Below are 18,380 nucleotides of genomic sequence, written 5' to 3'. Positions count from 1 at the left end.
ATCTGGCCAAAGATGGCCCATCTCCTAGCTGTAGGCGTGGCGGGAGGCGGGAGGGGGGGGCTTACAACTAGATACAGTTGTTCGCCCAACAATGAAGTCACGTGGCACCAATTTGAGCATCCGCTCTATTGTTGCTGTTCCCACCCAGTTGTTGCTATACCCCGTGAAAATGGTCGAGGGGGCTATGCTGTTTTTCGAGGAGACGTATGCGACAAGCAGGAAAAATAAATATTAAATATAATTATTCTTGCGATTTTAAGCTCTTTCTTAGGTATATTTTAAAAGATTATAAGAGCTGGATATCCAGTGAAAACTGATGAATGGGTGAAAGGAAACATATAAAATATATTTATTTTTCCTGGGCAATCCTTATTTTACATAAAATCGATATAAATCGATTTTTTAAAAATAATTGTAGGTATGTAGGGTATGAATATCATGTAGGTAACTAAGCTGGATATACTATTTGCAGGCTAAGAATAATTATTGTATGATAAAAACCGAAGCTATTCAAGAGTCGATTTTCCCATAGAGTAAAAATGGAGGAACAAGAAACAAAAGAGCGTGCATATTTTTCTAACAATCGCGGCTGAGCCTAGGGTATCTTTCTAGTCGAGCACTAAGCACTTTGCGCACTCTGAGCTCTCCTCCTTACTCTTGCTGGTGTCATGGTTGTCTTTGCAGAAATAACATTAACCACAACCTGGCCTGGCCTGGTCGACTGTCTGACTGTCGCCTGCCCCTTGTGGATGGGCACGCAGTGCTCAGACTAACGAGACTTTGAATAGGGCAACCTGCTCCGCAGTTAGCTGTAAATGATAATAAATTGCGTTAGGAAGCGTCGGTTGGCTATGGAAAATTCAAATTAAGTAATTAAGCATGAGGTTGTGCCCCACACCAATTGCGGTGCGTGAATCTACTTTAATCTTTCACTTTTAACTAAAATAAAATCGACTAAAATTGGATATCTAAAAGCTTATACAGCCTACTCTTTGTAGTTGCGGCGACAAACAGCTCAATAAAGAGTGAACGACTAGCAGATACCCTGCCCCAAAGAGAAAAAAATGCGAGTTTATGTTGAAACATCAATGCTTAGACTCGGATCAAATTGAAATTTTAAGAACCTAAATATGGCAAGAATATGTCAGTTTTTAGCTTTTTTCTATGCAAGATGCGAGCTTGAATTGATGGGTCGGTGCTGCGAGTCCAATGAAGTCGTAACCTTTAAAGGTAGATACAAATGTGTAACAAATGTGTGTAAATATCAAACACCTTTAGAGATGAGGTAGGAGATGACATTCGGAGTTGGCACAAGCTGGAATTCTGTTCAGCCTGAGTCTGGCACATTGCATTCGCATCGCATTCAATTATGTGCTCTGACATGGACACGTTTCCAATTGATTGATTGATGATGCTGGGATTTTTGATTAGACCGACGGGCGGCTAATCAGATATTCATGCGCCATTACAGCAGACGGGCGCAGTTCCTATTTCCGTTTCCATTTCCGAACCCAAAGATGAAGCTCCTGTTTATTGATGAAGCCGTCAGCTTCAATTTGTCGATTATTTTGTCTGCTCATGATTCGATTTTGCTGTTGCGAAAAGTTTTGTGGCCCTAACTCGATTTGCATTTTAGCCAAATCGATTGATGCATTAGCTAGTTATGAGCAGGAGGGGAAGGGGAACGATTCACACCCTAAAATGATGGAGCTTATTGGCCACACGCCCCGCGTTTAACAGTTGGCAATAAAACGCTTCAATAAACCAGCTCGGGCTCATTATTAACACAGCAAAAATCACGCTTGAATTGCCAAACCCCAAGCTGTCTTCGGACGACAGGCAACTGCTGCCGCCTGTCAGAGGCGGAGATAAAAATGTAATCCCAATGAAAAATAATGTTTCTCCATGTTGGCAGGATTCCAATTCCAACCCCAAAGACCAGAACTCATTACGTGCGATGGGATGAAAGGGGGAGTTGAAGGGGGAGCTGGGTTGAGCTGGAGCTGGTCCGGATCAATGAAAAAAAAACTCGGAATCAGCATGCAGTTAGCACTGAGGATCTTTATCTAGCTTGTGAATCCTTGGAATCCTTGGCATCCTTTTGGCATATCCTGCACTCCAGCTGTAACCGCAGCAAATGAATCGGAACAATTTAAAAAGGCAAAACAAATCCGTGACCGCCGAGAATGTGCCAGTTCCCAACCCCCACCAAGTGACACCAGCAGCAGCAGGATGTGACTACCAGCAGGAGCAGGGTGAATGAATGAATGACTGAGTGAATGAATGAGCAACTGACTGAATGAATGAGCTGCTGCCTCTTTGTTCGCTTTGGCTGCTCGTAAAGGGCTTCATTTATATTTGAGGGTGTTTTGCCCAGCCTCTGCTCCCGGTCATGCTCCTGACCCTGCTCCAGCCTCTGCTTCTGCTCCCACTTCCACTCCCACTCCTGCTCCTTCTGGCACGCACGCAACAATTGAGCCGTAAATCCTTTACGGTCTTAGCGCTGCTGTTTTACGCCGCTTTCAATACATTTTTTTTTGGGCCTTTGGCTGCGCTTTTGTGTGTTTAAACACGCTTGGAGAGGGTATTAATATTTTGTCATGGCATATGAAATGCACAGAGGAAGACAACTTTGAGCCCATAAAGTATGTTTGAAGCTGATCTATATCAATAGGTGAGTGTGTTTATACAAAAACTATTCTCAACAAATTTAAAGCTTTTGTCGGAATAGGATCAATACATTATATAGCTACACAGGAACGAATAGTTAGATATCTTAACTAAACTAAGCATTTACTAAATCTCAAAGTCGATGTAAAATCAAGTTTTTATATAGAATAATGTCTTATTTTACAAAATATCTTCACAAAGCTTATTGTTCTCCTCGAATATCTTTAGAATCCATTTGACAAGGGCATTTAATTGTCGTGCAAAAAGCCTTGCTCTTACTTGTTTGGATTGTTTCGAGCCCCACCCTCCAGAACTTGGGTCATGCTATACTTCTTAGGGCATATGAAAAGACCTTTACACACTTTTGTGTGGCACACTGAAATGAATTGCGGCATTATTTTTATTTTTAATTGTTCGAATTGAAACAAGCGGAAAGCGCAAATTGCTTGCGTATTGTTTGCCAACGAGTTGCGGTCCGGGCCTGGAATTCATATTGACTCGTTATTTGCCCGCAAATTGTACTCACAAAAGCGAATGGACAATAGACACACAGATACTTCAATACACGTCTAACATAGCCTGTGGTTAGGGCGTTGCCACGCCTCCAAACTGCACCGGACAAAAAGCTAAAGTTACATTTTGGGCTCAGCTTTATGCGTGACGTTTGGGGCTACAACAAAAAAAGTTGCTAATGGAAATTGCGAAAAGAAAATCCATTTTCCACACGGCAACATCGTCCAAATTTCTGGCCCCAGGGCACGCACACAATTTCCTCTCGACCTGCCTTCCCTTTCCGTTCCGTCCCATCATCCTCCTGTTGGCTTTGATGAGCCACCACCAAACAACCAACAACCACCCCGAACAAGCAAAACTTTGCTCCTTCCACCTTTTGGCTTCAAGCAGTAAAGCTCCATCAACTTTTATATCTATTCGAAAATTAGTTTTTTCTTGTAGTTAATTTATTTATATATTATAATAAAAATATCTGAGAATAAATGATAACAAACAAAACAACAAACAATAAGTCATACAAAAAAAAAAAACAATTAGCAGTTCTCTAAAGTGATTTCAAGAATTTTTAGTTATTATTATCCGGGGACTTTGGCAGACAAGCTCCTGGTCACACTGTGCAGCAACTTAACTTGTTGAGAATTATAAGTGGCAAGGAAAAACTGTTTTATATCTCTCTCCATATTTTTTAGAGAAGTCAACTCAGATGAGTTGATTATTTTTGTTATAGAAGATTCTTTGAAGGGCTATTTAAACAAATTTTCAATTACTATCATCCGTAGACATTGCTGTCGGCTCTAGGAATGCAAAGGACTGGTCACACTTTTTAACAATTTAGCTTTTTGAGAATTGTAAGCAGAAAGTATTTTATCTATCGCTCTCGCAATCTCTCTTTTTTTTTATATAAGTTAACCTATATGATTCGACCAACCGTAATTAACTTATGAATAAATTTTACACCAAGCATGGTTCTACGATAAATGAAAAAAGGAAGATTAGTTACAGAATTATCTACTGGATCACACTTTGAGACCAGGAAGTGCAATCATCAATTATTATTTCTGTACAGATTAAATTCTGTCTTGAATAGAATATACTCCAAATACATGAGGCGTCGCACCAAAGATATAAAGAGTTAACTTAAGAATGTTCCTCAAATAATTTTCCAACGATCAAGAATAAATGGTGTTGAAAATACTTTCTTTTGCCTGTTAGATATATTTACCCATTTTTAATGGGCACAGAAGAAGAAGAGAACTGCACAAAATAGAATTTAATGATGATATTGATACATTTAAATGCAGAGGCCGCAAGTTCGCACTGTCGAAAAAAAAATGAATCCGAGAAGGTGAAAAGATTTAATTAATATTTTTAAATATATAAATATGTAAAAAAAAAACACGTCTGTTCGCTTTAAAGAGAAAAACGAATGCTCAATTAGATAATTCATATAATGAAACACTTTTTTGCTTTTTTTTTCATGGTTAACAATTATATTTCAATAGTATTTGTTTTGTTTGTTTGTTGTATGTGTATATTTTGCTCTTTAATATGCATTATATCATTATCCATTCGATACTTCACATTATCCATATCATTTGCAATTAGAATAATTTGTTTTGCGTATTCATAGTATTCTTTAGCTGTTCATTCCAAATGATTCATATTCATATTCATATTCAAGTTCATAACACTTTAGCCATGATTTTTGGGGGGGAAATTGGGAATTCGTTTGGTTTTCTTTAAATGTATATCCCGTGTGGGATTAATCGAATTGAAAGTAATTCCTGACATGAAGTTTTACCCGTCAATCATAGCTTATCAAGTTCTATGATATTATATTAATGGATAGGATAGAGTATTGTATAGATCGGAACACCAAGGGTTAGCTTAGATTGAATACCTATAACTTTAGTTAAAGTCCGATTTTAGTTGAAAATTTTGTCATTTTTGGATTTAGGTAGAAACAGAATTTTGTTTAGATTAAAGTTGGATAGACTTTGAAATTGAACAGCAAAGTTTCAGAACTGGGCTAGGTAGAATAGTTTGGTTTTTTTTTTTTTGCTTTTAATTGATTTTCTATTATAATTATATAATATTACAAGTACTAGTTTAACACAAACGTCTATAACATTAGCAGAAACAAATTGTGAAAAATTTCAATTTAATCTAGCACACTTTAGTACTTAAATATATATGTATATGTATATGTATATGTATATGTATGTGTGTATATACGTACTTGAAATATTTTGATCAAAACTTAGTGTTAGATATATTACACAAAACTGAACTGTGGCGGCATTTCTTGAGGGCTTTCGAATACAATTTCCTATAAATATAACTCATATTAAATGTATAACATTTAAAACAAAAACAGAATGTTACGCATTTAATTTTCAAATATTATAAAACATTTTAGGGGTTCACCATAACTCACATTTTATAATGTTTGTTAGTTTTCCAAATGAAAATAATAATATTAATTTGTATGCATTTGTAATTATAATAATATATAATATGCTATTGAACATTTAACACTTTTAATACATATTTATGTTGAAATATTTGAAATTATCTTTTTGTATATATCTCAATTATATTAATTTGTATATTAATATTTATATTTTACATTATTTTTATGGTTTTCTTTATTTTGTATAAATACATATTTATATATATTTTTTAGCAACATTATTTAATCTTTACAATACATACATATATATTTTGTTATAGTTTTTTCTGCTTTTCTTCTTTGCTTGTTTTTAGAAAATTTCGTTAAATATTACACATTGCCGGCACTGTTGCGTGTTCTGTAAGCTTTAAATGAAGATCTTTGAAAACCTTACAACACTGTTTCGGAATGCTAATTTACTGTATATCTGTAGTAACGGAGCACTCGATAGTGTTGTGCAGTTCTCGCGGACTCTCCAGTTAGGTACTAACCGTTAATTTAATTTTAAAATTCATATTATAATCGTTTTATTTATAATTCAATTCTGGAAGATTCTTCTTCTTCATATGGCAACTTGTATAAATCCTGTTCAATTGTTATATTTTTTTGAATAACTAAAATTCGAAGAACATGTTAGGATTGAAATACAAGACCATTTACAGAAGAATTGCGTAACATATTGTTTTACGGATTTATGCCTAGATGTTGTTTACAATTTCAAAGTATTTGTAACTATTTTGTATATTGCTTTTAGAAATGTCCATTAAATATACATATGCGTGTTGAATTTTTTATACTGATATATTTACTATATTTTAGTTCACTTCAAAACAGATCGTAGCAATATCTTTTAGATTTCGCTGTAATGTGCTTTAAATGAAATGATTAAATGATCCTTTGAGTGACTTTTTTCTTGTGAACATGGATCATAGGCATACATATATATAAACTATTTTTTTTGTTATGTCTTTATGTATATAAATTTGTTTTGCTATATACGTATAATATAGTTTTGCATTTAGATTCTGTTCGCACGGTCTGTACGTTGTTTTTTTTTTTTAATTGATACATTTGATGGGAGATTTTTTCATGAGTTTTATTCATTATGTAGTTATACATATTGCTAAAGCGCGTTATTATGTAGAACTCTTAAATGCTATGTTAAATTTGTATATGTATACATATATATGTATATATAAGTATATATATTATCAAAATAATAATAGACGTTTTAGGTAATTGATCAAATGACGCCGTGCAATCAAACAATATTTATTCATATTCAAAATCTTAGCCGAAACTTCAAAACTCTGCTTAACTAATTGCTTTGAAAATCAGTGCATTTGCTAGTTACACAGATATGTGTATATGTATGTGTGTACACTCAAAAAAATTGTTTTCCACAACTGAAAAAAAAGTAGCCATAATATGTTTATGAAAAATGTGGCTTCATTATCATTTTTTCCATGCAAGAAAAGTAATTAAAAAAAAAAAAATACAAGAAATACGAAAATATTTAATTTTTTCTTGGCTGCTTTCTAAAATGTGGAAATACATAATTTTGAGTGTATGTTCGATATGGCAGACTATATAAGCTAGGCGTTTATTTTTTTAAAATTCCTCAGGATAACCCATTGTACACTCAAATGAACTGTTTTCCACAACTTTTAAAATCGCAATAAAATATTTTATGTTTTTGCTTAATAAACAATTTTTCCAAGCAAGAAAATTTTCTATTAAAATGTAGAATGAAATAATTTTCAGTGTATGTTGTATATGATAGAACATATAAATGTTCTAACTGTATAAATATATACTCGTGCTTAGATAACCTTGCTATTTAATTGAAAATGGCCGTGTCACTGATATGTTTACGGATATCGAATGTTCAAGTGTTTTTTTTTTTTGTCTATATAATAAGTACACATTAAAAACCTATTTTAATTTGTATCTGTATGTATATATACCATATATTTATATGTGATAACTACTACATAATAATAATTATCTGCATAGTTAGCAAATGGTTTGGTATGTATACAAAAATTCAGTTTACTTAAGGCTCTATATTTAGACCAGGCTAAAAGTAGTTGGGTGTATAATATATATAGGAGCAATAAACTGCTCTCAAAAAGTGCGATAATCGAAGTGAATTGAAATATATATATGTTTATATATATATATCAATTGTTAGTATAACTACGTTTAGATAATGCATCTGACTTTAGACACAAGGTACACACATTTATGCTATGCTATCGTCGAGCTGCTATGGCAACGGGTATATACCTTCATAGAGAGGGTTAACCATCTGGCGACAAGCAAATAATAATTGATTGGTAGGTAAATATGAAACATCTAATATTTTCAAATTGTTTTCATTATACTTATTACGGCCTAAAATATCGATATGATACGATATATATATATACGATATATAATTATGATTCTACATGTATATAGCAATAGTTAATATCACTTTTGGTAATTTTAACAGGCGAGCCATCGAGACTCTGATATGTATCGTTACCTTGGTTGTGTCTTATGTTAAAAATCAATTAACGTAAAATTTAATTGTAAAATAATATGGCACTACCAATCGGACGCCACTGTATGCTGCGCACAGTTCCGTCGCAATGACAAACGAAAGGGTATACCTTGGGTTGGGTATTCGATTTGTGCAACTTGTGATATGTCTGCGATATGAATGCCATTGCCTGGTTAACCACGACGGATCTGCGGCACAGTGGAGCCGGATCAGCTAAGCCGCTTACGAACTAGCTTGTATATATATAAAGATATATATATGTGTGATATCTGTTAAGGATCAGAGCTGAGAACAGGCAATGCTCCTGCCCCCTGAGTTCGATCTAATTATGACTATGCTTTGGTTTCTCTAGCTTCTGTATTATATAGGGCCCGACATCGGCATCGGGCTTGATATATATATATATATATATATTCTATATAGTGCGTTTTCCCATTTAACTCAATTGGCGATCGTGTATTATACAAAACAGCTGCTCGAACTGTTTGCATGCCATATATGCATTTTATAGTGTACGTACCACTTGCTATTTATATATATATATAGGTAATATCCTAACTGAATACGTCTGAGTATAACAAAGATTTCCAAATGAAAATAAAATGAATCAAAAGACTTTTGACAACAGTTTAAAATCCTTGTCTGAAGGGATTGGCTGGTGCCGGAGCTCTGCTTGGTGGCTGCTGGAAAGGATTCGCGACACGTGGCTGGGCATAGCTGCCGCCCTGCTCCTGGTAGCCCGGCTGATAGCTCTGATCCTGCTGATAGCCATCCGCCGCCTGATACTCATACTGCTGCTGTTGCTGATCGTCTAGGCTAGTCTCTTGCTGCTCCGGCTGGTATTGCTGGCCGTACTCGAGATGATTCTTGAGCTCGCCGTCGACGGGCTTCTGGTCGTGCATGACATAGGTCTGGTACTCCTTGTTCGGCGGATCCTGCATCAAGATGTTTGCCTCGTTCTCGAACGGCTTAAAGTCGTAAATATTGCGCAGCTTACGGAGCACAGGCACATAGGCCAGATTCGAGAAAGCGATCAAAAAGTTGAGCGCTGTAAACCCAATTGCCTCCACAATGCCGCCGGCAATGATCGGGCCCACGGCATACGCGATCGAGTACGAGATGTCCGCAATGGCATAGATACTACCGTAGACGGACACGTAGCGGACATCCACCAGGTAGCCCAGCGTGGGCAGCAGGGCGGTGTCTATCAACGCAATGCCAAAACAGATCACGCAGATTGGCAGCATCAACATCTTGTAGCCACTGCAGAAGGGTATCACGAAGCAGGACAGACCCTCCAGGGCCAGGCCGCCGGCTGCCATTAGCCACTGATGTTGCGGATATTTTCGGGCCATTTTCACCGTAATTATTACGCCCAACACGTGCGGAAAGAAGGCGGGCAGCCAGACCATGCCGATTTTCCAGTTTTCCGTTGTCATCGTATCCTCCATCCACAGCGAGATGGTCGGCTCCAGGAAGGCGAGCGCCACATTGGACATGGTCAGGGCGCCGGCGCAAACGGCAATATACGGATCCATGAGCAGGCGCCAGATGGGTATGACCTGATTCTGGACCTCCTTGCTCATTTTGATCTGTTCCTTGAACGGCTTCATGACCAGCAACAGCATCAGGCCATCCAGCAGGCAGACGAGGGCGAGTATAAGAAACGGCACCTCCTTGCCAGCAAATTGATAGAGCGCTCCACCAAAAGGTGGCGCCACCAGGCAGCCGAAACTGATAAAGGCCAGCGCAATGCCCAGTGCCTGGGAGCGCTCGTTCTCCTCCGTAAAACGATCCGCAATCATGGCCAGACCTGAAGTGTCCGCAAAGGCGGAGCCGGCGCCTTGTAGGGAGCGCGCAAAGAAGAGAACACTATAGCTGGTGCCGCAGGCGAAGACGGCCGTGGAGAAGAACATGATAGTCAGTCCAATCATCATGGGTATATCGTAGCCAATTTTGTCGATCAGACCGCCCGAGAACGGATTCACCATTAGCTGGACAATCGCCTTAGAGGCAAACAGTATGCCAGTCGCCGAGTCCTGGCCATGATGATCATGATGCACCGGTATTATCCGGCCGGTAACATTGTCGCGCAGCGGTGGCGGCGTCGGCCCATCATCGAAACTGCCAATCTCGCGCAGATAGTCGGGTATAATCGGCACAATCACCATATATAACATGTTATCCAGCAGCAGGGCAATCGATACGATGACCAGAATGAGCCGACGCTGATTCACCGGCTCCCTGATCTTCTCCCAGACAATCTCCTTCACCTCGCCCACCTCCAGGTTGATGAGCGGTATTTGAAATGAGGCCATTTTGCTTTGCTCTGCTTTATTCCTGATTTATTTTTTCTTTATTTTTCTTGTTGTTTTTCTCTTCTCTTATTTTTACTCGCTCTTCCTTTTCGTACTTCTTCTCTCTTTTTCTTTCGCTCTGTTTTTCTTTTGTACTTCGGTTTTATTGTTGCTTTTTGGCGCTCTGCAATTTCATGTCCGCCGCCGGAAATCGAGCAACCGGAAATTAAGCAGCAATATGGCCGCTTCCGTTTCCGTTAATTGCCAGCTCTGTGAGCTGCTTGCTCTGTGCTGCTTGTTCTGTACTGCCTGCTTTGAGCTGCTTTGATGCTTAACTCTCTTCTTTGTTCTAGTTGCACTTTCTGCTGACCTTTACATGATTTCGTGTTGTTGTTGTTGTTGGATTGCCAGAGAACAACCTTTAACGACACAGAAACAAGATTTCGTTAGTTTTTTCTTATTTATTTTCTTATTCTCTCGCACAGTAGTTATTTTATTTGTTAACATAGTTTTTCTTTTTTTTTTTTTATTTAAATATTTATTTGTAATTTGCTTTTATGATTGAAATGTTGTTTCTGTGTTGCAAAAAGGTTGCCTGCTGGTGAACAAAAAAATGTGTATTGTTAAAATTAGTTAACACAGCTTTAGCACAATTTCGACACACACATTTACATAGGACAAGTAGATCGAGATTTTTCTTCTTTGTTTTTTTGCACAGCAATTGACACATTTCAATCATAAAACAAATACCAAAAATATATTTTTTAATTTAGGTATTTAATATTCATTTCAATGCAAATACAAAAGCAATTATTTTAATTGGATTGTGCACAAAATGTGCTCAAACCAAGTGCCCTGCAGCATTAAATATACTCAATGGGCTTTGCTAGACTTTAATAATCACACGGCTCGGTTTTGGGGGTTAGTTCGAGGAGAGCCCTCGAAAGTCGCGTGGCCGCACTCGAGACCTGTAATTACACGTAATCATTGCTTTGTCCCACAGAAAAACCCACGAGCACAGCGAAGCACCTCTTAAATAACACGCGAACCACAAGAACTGAATAATAAAGAACATAAAGCACAGCCCAAACCAAGCTAAACTTTTGCCAAAGAATTATGGTTATAATAAAAGTATATGCCCTTTGTTGCATTGGCATATTATATTGGGTAAACTTAAAATATATTCCACCATATTTTTTATACCTCTACGCCTTGAAAGAAGATATTGGATAAAGTTTGATTCTTTGGCATGCATCCCAAGTTCATATGTCTTAGGCATACCCTGTAAATTTTATAAAGGTCCAAAGGTAGAAACCGAAATTAATTGGTAATTTATTTTCTGCCGTCTAGGTCGGCAGATTATGTTATATACTAATGTAGATTGACTCTAGCCACAATTTCCATTATCTCACTTTGAAACATTTTAGAATTAGTTACTTTTTGATGGATTTTATCTGGGTCTGTCTGTCTGGCACAACTGTCTGCTCTCCCAGGCCCGGGCTATCAATGCTGATCTAATTTCAACATTTATCTACGTAGCAGCTCGGCGGGCTGCCACCCCAAATAGACAAACATAAAAACGTTACGTGTGCAGGGTATAAAAGTACCCCCCGAAATATGTTGTCTGGCGGGGCCTTTGGTATATGCGAGACGCTGGAATAACATTTCGTTTTATCATTAAATTTTCATGACCACGTTCGTGTGTTGTTGAGTTGGTTGTGTTGGTTTTTCCCCAGCCGCCTGTTTTAAGGGGGCCGGGGAGCGGGCGAGGGGCTTCTCTGATCGGGGGCGGGAGTGCCAGCCGCTAAGCTAGCACATGAGTCAATTATCGTATATGTGTGTGTGTGTGTGTGTATGTGAAGCGTGTTTCCCTGTTAATATACTCTTGCAATGGGCATTCTAGTTTTGTATTGAAATATGTAACGCATAGAAGAAGACAACTAGGCACCCATAAAATATATATATTCCTGATCGGTATCAACAGCCGAATCGATATATTTATTAGTTTTATTAGCTGCTCACATATTTACAAAATCCTAGCAATATGGGACTTCTGTATCATAAAGCTGCCACAGGAAAGATCGGTCGAAAATAAAGGTTGGGTCTGCAAGGGTATTATATCTTCGGCGTGCCGAAGATAGGCCTTATTTCTCGTTTTGCATTGAAAGACTTTTATTTTGGTTTTTTTGTGCCCATAACTACAACAACAAGAAACAGGAGGAGAGACCGGCCCAGGTGGGCTGTTGTACTTGACCCTGGGGTTGGCTGCACGCGGAGCTTTCATCAGAACCAGGGGTTGGCTCTGGCGCTGGTCGAGTCAAGTGCAGAAACGTGTGTGTGGCAATAAGGAGCGAGAGCTGGCAGCAAGCCCGGGGGCCGGAGGATTATTAAAGGCCATGTTGAACATCAAACAGCGCCAATTTATATTTACGCCTTTATAATTTTATTGATTTTTACGCGCTGACTGGCAAAACTCGGCCCAGCTGACGCATTTCCCAGTGATATAACATTTTGTGCTTTATTTTGTTATTCTATTTTTGCGGCTCTTTGTTGGGGCTCATTATCATTGGTTTCCTTTTCATATTTGAGCAACAGCCTCCCGAGCATCCCGAGCTGCCCCAATTAGCCAGTCAGCTAGGGTATTCATCTTTAATGCATAAGCTCTGCATCTGCTTCGATTATAAAACATTCACAGGATCTTTTGCTGCTGCTTCAATTTGTAGCATTTGGAGAAATAAAAGCTAAGCAGCTCACATCGCCTTGTTTGTGGAAATTCAATCTATTCGCCGACAACTCGATAAAGCCCAAAGTGCACTTTTCCCAGTCTCCATCGTCAAATGTTATTTGAGCTGCCTGCCGCAAAAGGCAGCTGCGAAAAATATATATTTATTTTGCGGATAGTTTTCCCAACTAATTTAATGTTTAAGGCTTAAGTGCAAGCAGCTTTAAATGTTCAGCTGGTTCACCTTGAAATATATAGTCTGCATAATCGCCGACTTTTCCTTTTTCTCTGGGAACTTCACAGCAGTTCGCTATTAAAAAAAAATAAACAGACAGCTTGAGCTCGGGCTGTGCAGTCCCCACACTTTACAAGCTGCGGGGCATCAAAATGAAATTACATTTATATCTCGCTGCTAGCATTTTCTGCACGTGTCTGGAGGGGCGTGCCTGTCCGACAAGGTAATCAGCGTAAAATACAATTTCATCTTTGCAAAAGGTGTACATAAAATATTGCAAATATCACAAAGCAGACGGCTCAGGCTTAACATTTCTATTTCTCAATCTTACTGTACAAATTAAATATGCAATATTAACGTTTACCAACACTACCGGGTTGGGTTGCGTGTTGGAAAGTAACCTTTTACAATATATTTAAAAGAGGTTACTCATTTCATATCTCTTTTAGAACTCGGAATATTGTGCTCCGTCCCACACGGAATATTACGTTTATATATATCGTATACAATAAATACGTTTTTCACCACTAAAATATCGTTTTTAGTGTTGGAAAGCTGTTGGAATACAATACATTATGTAAAGTGTTGGAAAGCAGTATTCAAAAATAGTTGGGAAACAACAATTATGGTAAATGTTGGGAAGCAAGCGTATTTTGAAATGGAATAAACATGCTCTAAAAATATGATATATTTTAATAATGTTTGTCAATACGAATATGTATAAATAGGCGCACAATAAATTCATTTATCAACCCTGGAGGTAGTCTACAAAGCGGAATAGGAAAAACCAATCATAATATTTATGATAAGCCCACTTTCCTAAGTCGGCCGACAAAAAAGGCAGTGCTAATCCTTACAAGTGTGCTATTGTACAGGCACACACACAAACACACACACACATACACGCACAGGGGGCAAGCTCTCAGCCCCTTTCGACAAGCACTCTGCAAGTGTTGTAAGCTGCTTTGCTCAAGTGCCGGGTCGGGGCAAGGGTTGTCGCTGTGGCAATTGGCAGAGTTCGCTGAAGCGCGCGCATATTTATGGCGCCCAGTGTCTAGAGAAATATGTGTTGCCTAATTTCGGGCGCATTCATTGATTAATCGCATGTGAAGCAGATGTGTGTGCGTGTAATTTGTGGCCTGTGTTCGATTAATTAACTACCTAGCTAGCCGCGCTTAGCCGTGGCCAACTGTGGCCCCGCCCACAACTTCGATCGATTAACAAACGCCCTTTGGCTTTAGCCTTAACCCCCTTTTGTCACTCAAGCGCTTCTTTTGTCATCCTCCCCGCCCCCGTCGCCTTTCTTTTCGTTTGTGTTTTGTGTTTCAAGTTTAATTGTCTTGTCTTCGGCTTTGGCCCTATCGATTTCACATTGCATTTCACCTGCAATTGGGTTAGCCAAATTGCCTTTGCTAGCCAGTCTAAAAAAAGCCAACGCCAAATATTTTAATTGCAAAACTTTTAAGGAGCCCGAAGCTGTCAAAATTCATGCACGAAACGTGCCTAGATAAATGGCTATTCCCAGCTGTTGTCCCTGTTGTTGTTATCCCTGTTGTTTCCAAGCCTTAAATGGCTTTTATCAATTCCCAAGAGATGTGCAGCCATTTAGCTCGAAGGCAAACCAGATCTGGCTCCGACTTAGGGTCGAGAAGCTGGGCTAAGCAACTTTTTCTCGCCTCCATTATCGTAAATATAAAGCATGTACATTACACCGAAGTTGGTTGGGGAAAATGCAGAAATTTTAATATACCCTCCACTAAGGTTATTTCGACTTTATCATGAAATTTACTTATTCATCATATCAATCAAAAACTATATATTATTCCTGGAGAGCTTCTTCTTCAGAACTATATATTTATATTTTTATATTTTTGGAGAGTTTCTAAAGATATGCTATATATGTTCTTCAAGAATATCTTAAGTTGAGCTATCTCTCAGTTCTAATACTTTTTGATATAACTTGGGAGAGATTCAACTATTTTATGCACGCGGAAATGGAACGTTTGATATATATATATATATATATATATATATATATATATAATCTCTGTATCTATCTGTCCATCTATCCATAGAAACTATCAAACAATTACAACTTTATATCTTAATCAACTAAAGTTATCTTCAATCAGAAATAAATTTGACCTTTACAAGCTTGGTCAAGGACTAGGAACAATTGCTGAGCATAAATTATTTACCCGTTTTTCTTCAGGGTATGCAATCTTCGATCATCCAGAGATAATTGCTTTTGCTCCATTTTCTCTAATGGCACCACGAGGCGTATGCGTGGCCTCTTTAGCTACACGCACGATAAATCAAAACATTAACTGGGCGTGGCCAGAATCGTATACAACCTCTGTTCGTCCCCCATTTTTTCTAGGATATGCCTCGGTCAAGCTTTGCTTACAAATTGATTTGCTCGTAAATAACTTGGCCAGCGTCTATTGCCAAATAAATTACCTTTTCGTTCGGCATTTGCTGAACTACATTCATATTGTGCTAAACATTCTTCTTTTTTTTAGATAGTCTAGTTAATTTAGTTCGAGTCTGATTAATGGTATTTCTTCAGTCTTATCACACGGCAAGCTTTAAGCATCCGAAATGTGAACATTTGTCGCGCTGCAAATGCCTTCCAATCAACAAACACCATCAGCGCCCGGTTAACAACTTTTACGACTTTTGATGCGGCTGCTGCCCACAAGCAGGACCTTTCCTCCAAGTACTTTCTGTACCCACTAAAAATACCAAGAAGGGTAGACTGTTTTTGTGCGAAGTTGTGTAAGGAAGAACTTCGGACTGAGTCGATGATGACGTTTTCTACAAGAACTTTCTAAACCCACTAAAAAGTCCACGACGGATAGATTGCTTTTGTGCGAATATTTGTGACAAGTGGGAGGAGGCATCTTCAAGCCTGCAAGTCTTTCATGTTCTGAAAACTTCCGTCTAAATCGATGTTCGTCTGGGCTTGGCACAGGGTAATTGCTAGCCGGGCACTCTGTTTGTTTGCCGACCCGGTTCAACCCTCGAACTGCTGCTGGTTGCGGTCTCTGCTCTGGTCTGGTCGGGCGGGTCGTTCGTTTTATCAGGCAGCATCTAGACAAATGCGTTACTTGTTTCTCGTTTGGCTTATTTAGAGCTACCTTCCTTTGTCAGCGTGCTTTGTCTCAGCGTCCTGCTGGGGTCCCTGCCAACCCCTGCGAATATTGTCCTTCCTCCCCCTTTTTGTTTTGACAAGCAACCGCGATGAACACATCAGCGTTACAAACGCGTCTACAACGGGAAAACAAGGCAAACAATCTAATGACGAGGCATTTCTCGCCCTGTCCTTACACGCTCACATAGATACGTATATATTTATTGATGTATTGGTGTGTTTGTGTTTGTGTGGCAAATTTATATTTATTGGCTTCATTATGCAGCAGCTACAGCAGCAGCAGCAACCGCCCAAATTCTTTGCTCAGGTGTCTGTCTTCTTCATAAAGTTGAGACAGATACTTTTGCTAAAAGATATTTTTGTCACCCCACGCATGAAAATTTCAGCTTTTAATGATTTAACGAGAAACCACACACATACACGCACAAATTTAATTAGCTTTTGCAATCTAATAATTAAGTTTTCTTTTGGAACGTGCAATTGGCTTCAGAAGTTTACCTTTTAATATATATATAATATAGTATAATATATATATAGTACTTTAAAATATATATTAAATTTATATTAAATACCCATTTTTTCGAGATTTAAATAATTAAGATCAATTATTTGTGATTAAATTATTATCGTATGTTTGGAGAAAATGCTGAATAGTTGCTAAATAAAAGATAAAAAAGATAAAATCTTTTGGAAACCACTTGAAAAACAAAACTGTAAGTATTCTGCCAACTAAATGCTGAAAATATTAATCTTGCTAATCCAATGTTTATTTTGCTTAAAAATTAATCACTAATTTAAATATTTCGGTAGCAAATTCAAATATTTGCAACATAATTCAATTAACTCCAAATTTTTACAAAATTTCAATTTTAGAAACAATTAATAAGTTCTTTCAGAAAAGTTTTTTTGAATATTTTTAAAGAACGGATTTTAAAGTTATATTAATAAAAATTTAATTTATTAAAATTCTCAATTTGTTATTTTTTTTTAATTTAATTTATATCCAATTGGCGGAAAATTGTATATATTAGTTGTGCTACATTCGTCAGCAAGAAATGGAGCTCTTGAAAATCAATTGTGAAAATTGAAATAATAAAAATAATATCAATTGAAAAATGAAACTTGTTTTTTAATTTGTTTTCCTACATAATTTTTGCAGATATTTACCCGAGCTTCCGACGCAGAAAATATAACTCTTAAAATAATAAAAATAATATTAATCGAAAGTTTGTTTTTTTTTGTAATTTGATTTCCCAAATAATATTCTCAGATATAGATTACATAAGAGCAAGAAGCGCTCACGCTTCTCGCCGCTGTCACGTTAGAAATCCAACTGTAAATGTTCGATTCCCATTTCGTTCCACCGACAAAAGGAAACGAAACGAGCTGTACATGTGGGCTATGAAGCAATGTGTGTCTATCCACACCTTGGGAAATGTAGCAAGTGTGTAGGTGAGAGTGTATGAGTTCATGTGTGCTCATGAGAGTGTGTGTGTGTGTGTGTTAGAGGACGAAACACTTGCAGTGTTTGCATGTGAGAAGTTGTTTAATTTTAATTAAATGCGAATATCCCAGGCGATGGTCAGGTTATGTAAGAGCTGGACTTATAGTAGAATATTCTGTGTGATTTATGCAGAACAGTTATGTGTCTCACCTGTATCGCTCGGTGTGATATTGCTGAGGCGGTGGGTGAGAAAGCCGCGCAAATTGGAGACAACGCGCTGCGGCGAATTTGGCCCGCTGCCAATCGAGAAGCTACGCAATTTGGAGAACAGGGCGGCCGACTCCG

At 37.9% G+C, this 18,380-nt stretch overlaps 2 protein-coding genes across 2 annotated transcripts in view; both read right to left on the bottom strand.

The window, feature by feature from the left end:
* ChAT (Choline acetyltransferase) overlaps nt 1-18,367 on the bottom strand; it is a 30,893-nt gene extending 12,526 nt beyond the window's left edge. The window contains exon 1 of the mRNA XM_070207320.1: nt 18,246-18,367. The gene's annotated coding sequence lies outside the window, so the exon portion shown is untranslated. The remainder of the gene's footprint in view (nt 1-18,245) is intronic.
* Nucleotides 5,755-18,380, bottom strand: VAChT (Vesicular acetylcholine transporter). The gene is made up of 2 exons (XM_002058390.4): nt 18,246-18,380; nt 5,755-10,899 (listed from the first exon to the last, which is right to left on the bottom strand). The coding sequence occupies exon 2, from the start codon at nt 10,499-10,501 to the stop codon at nt 8,813-8,815; it is 1,689 nt and encodes a 562-aa protein (XP_002058426.1). The 5' UTR covers nt 10,502-10,899; nt 18,246-18,380; the 3' UTR covers nt 5,755-8,812.

This window comes from Drosophila virilis, chromosome 2 (assembly GCF_030788295.1).
Source record: "Drosophila virilis strain 15010-1051.87 chromosome 2, Dvir_AGI_RSII-ME, whole genome shotgun sequence".
Classification (NCBI taxonomy): domain Eukaryota; kingdom Metazoa; phylum Arthropoda; class Insecta; order Diptera; family Drosophilidae; genus Drosophila; species Drosophila virilis.
This window is presented reverse-complemented; position numbering and strand designations above follow the sequence as displayed.

Excerpts from the sequence above, each read along its gene's own strand:
- VAChT (XM_002058390.4), bottom strand. The coding sequence starts at position 10,501 with ATGGCCTCATTTCAAATACCGCTCATCAACCTGGAGGTGGGCGAGGTG.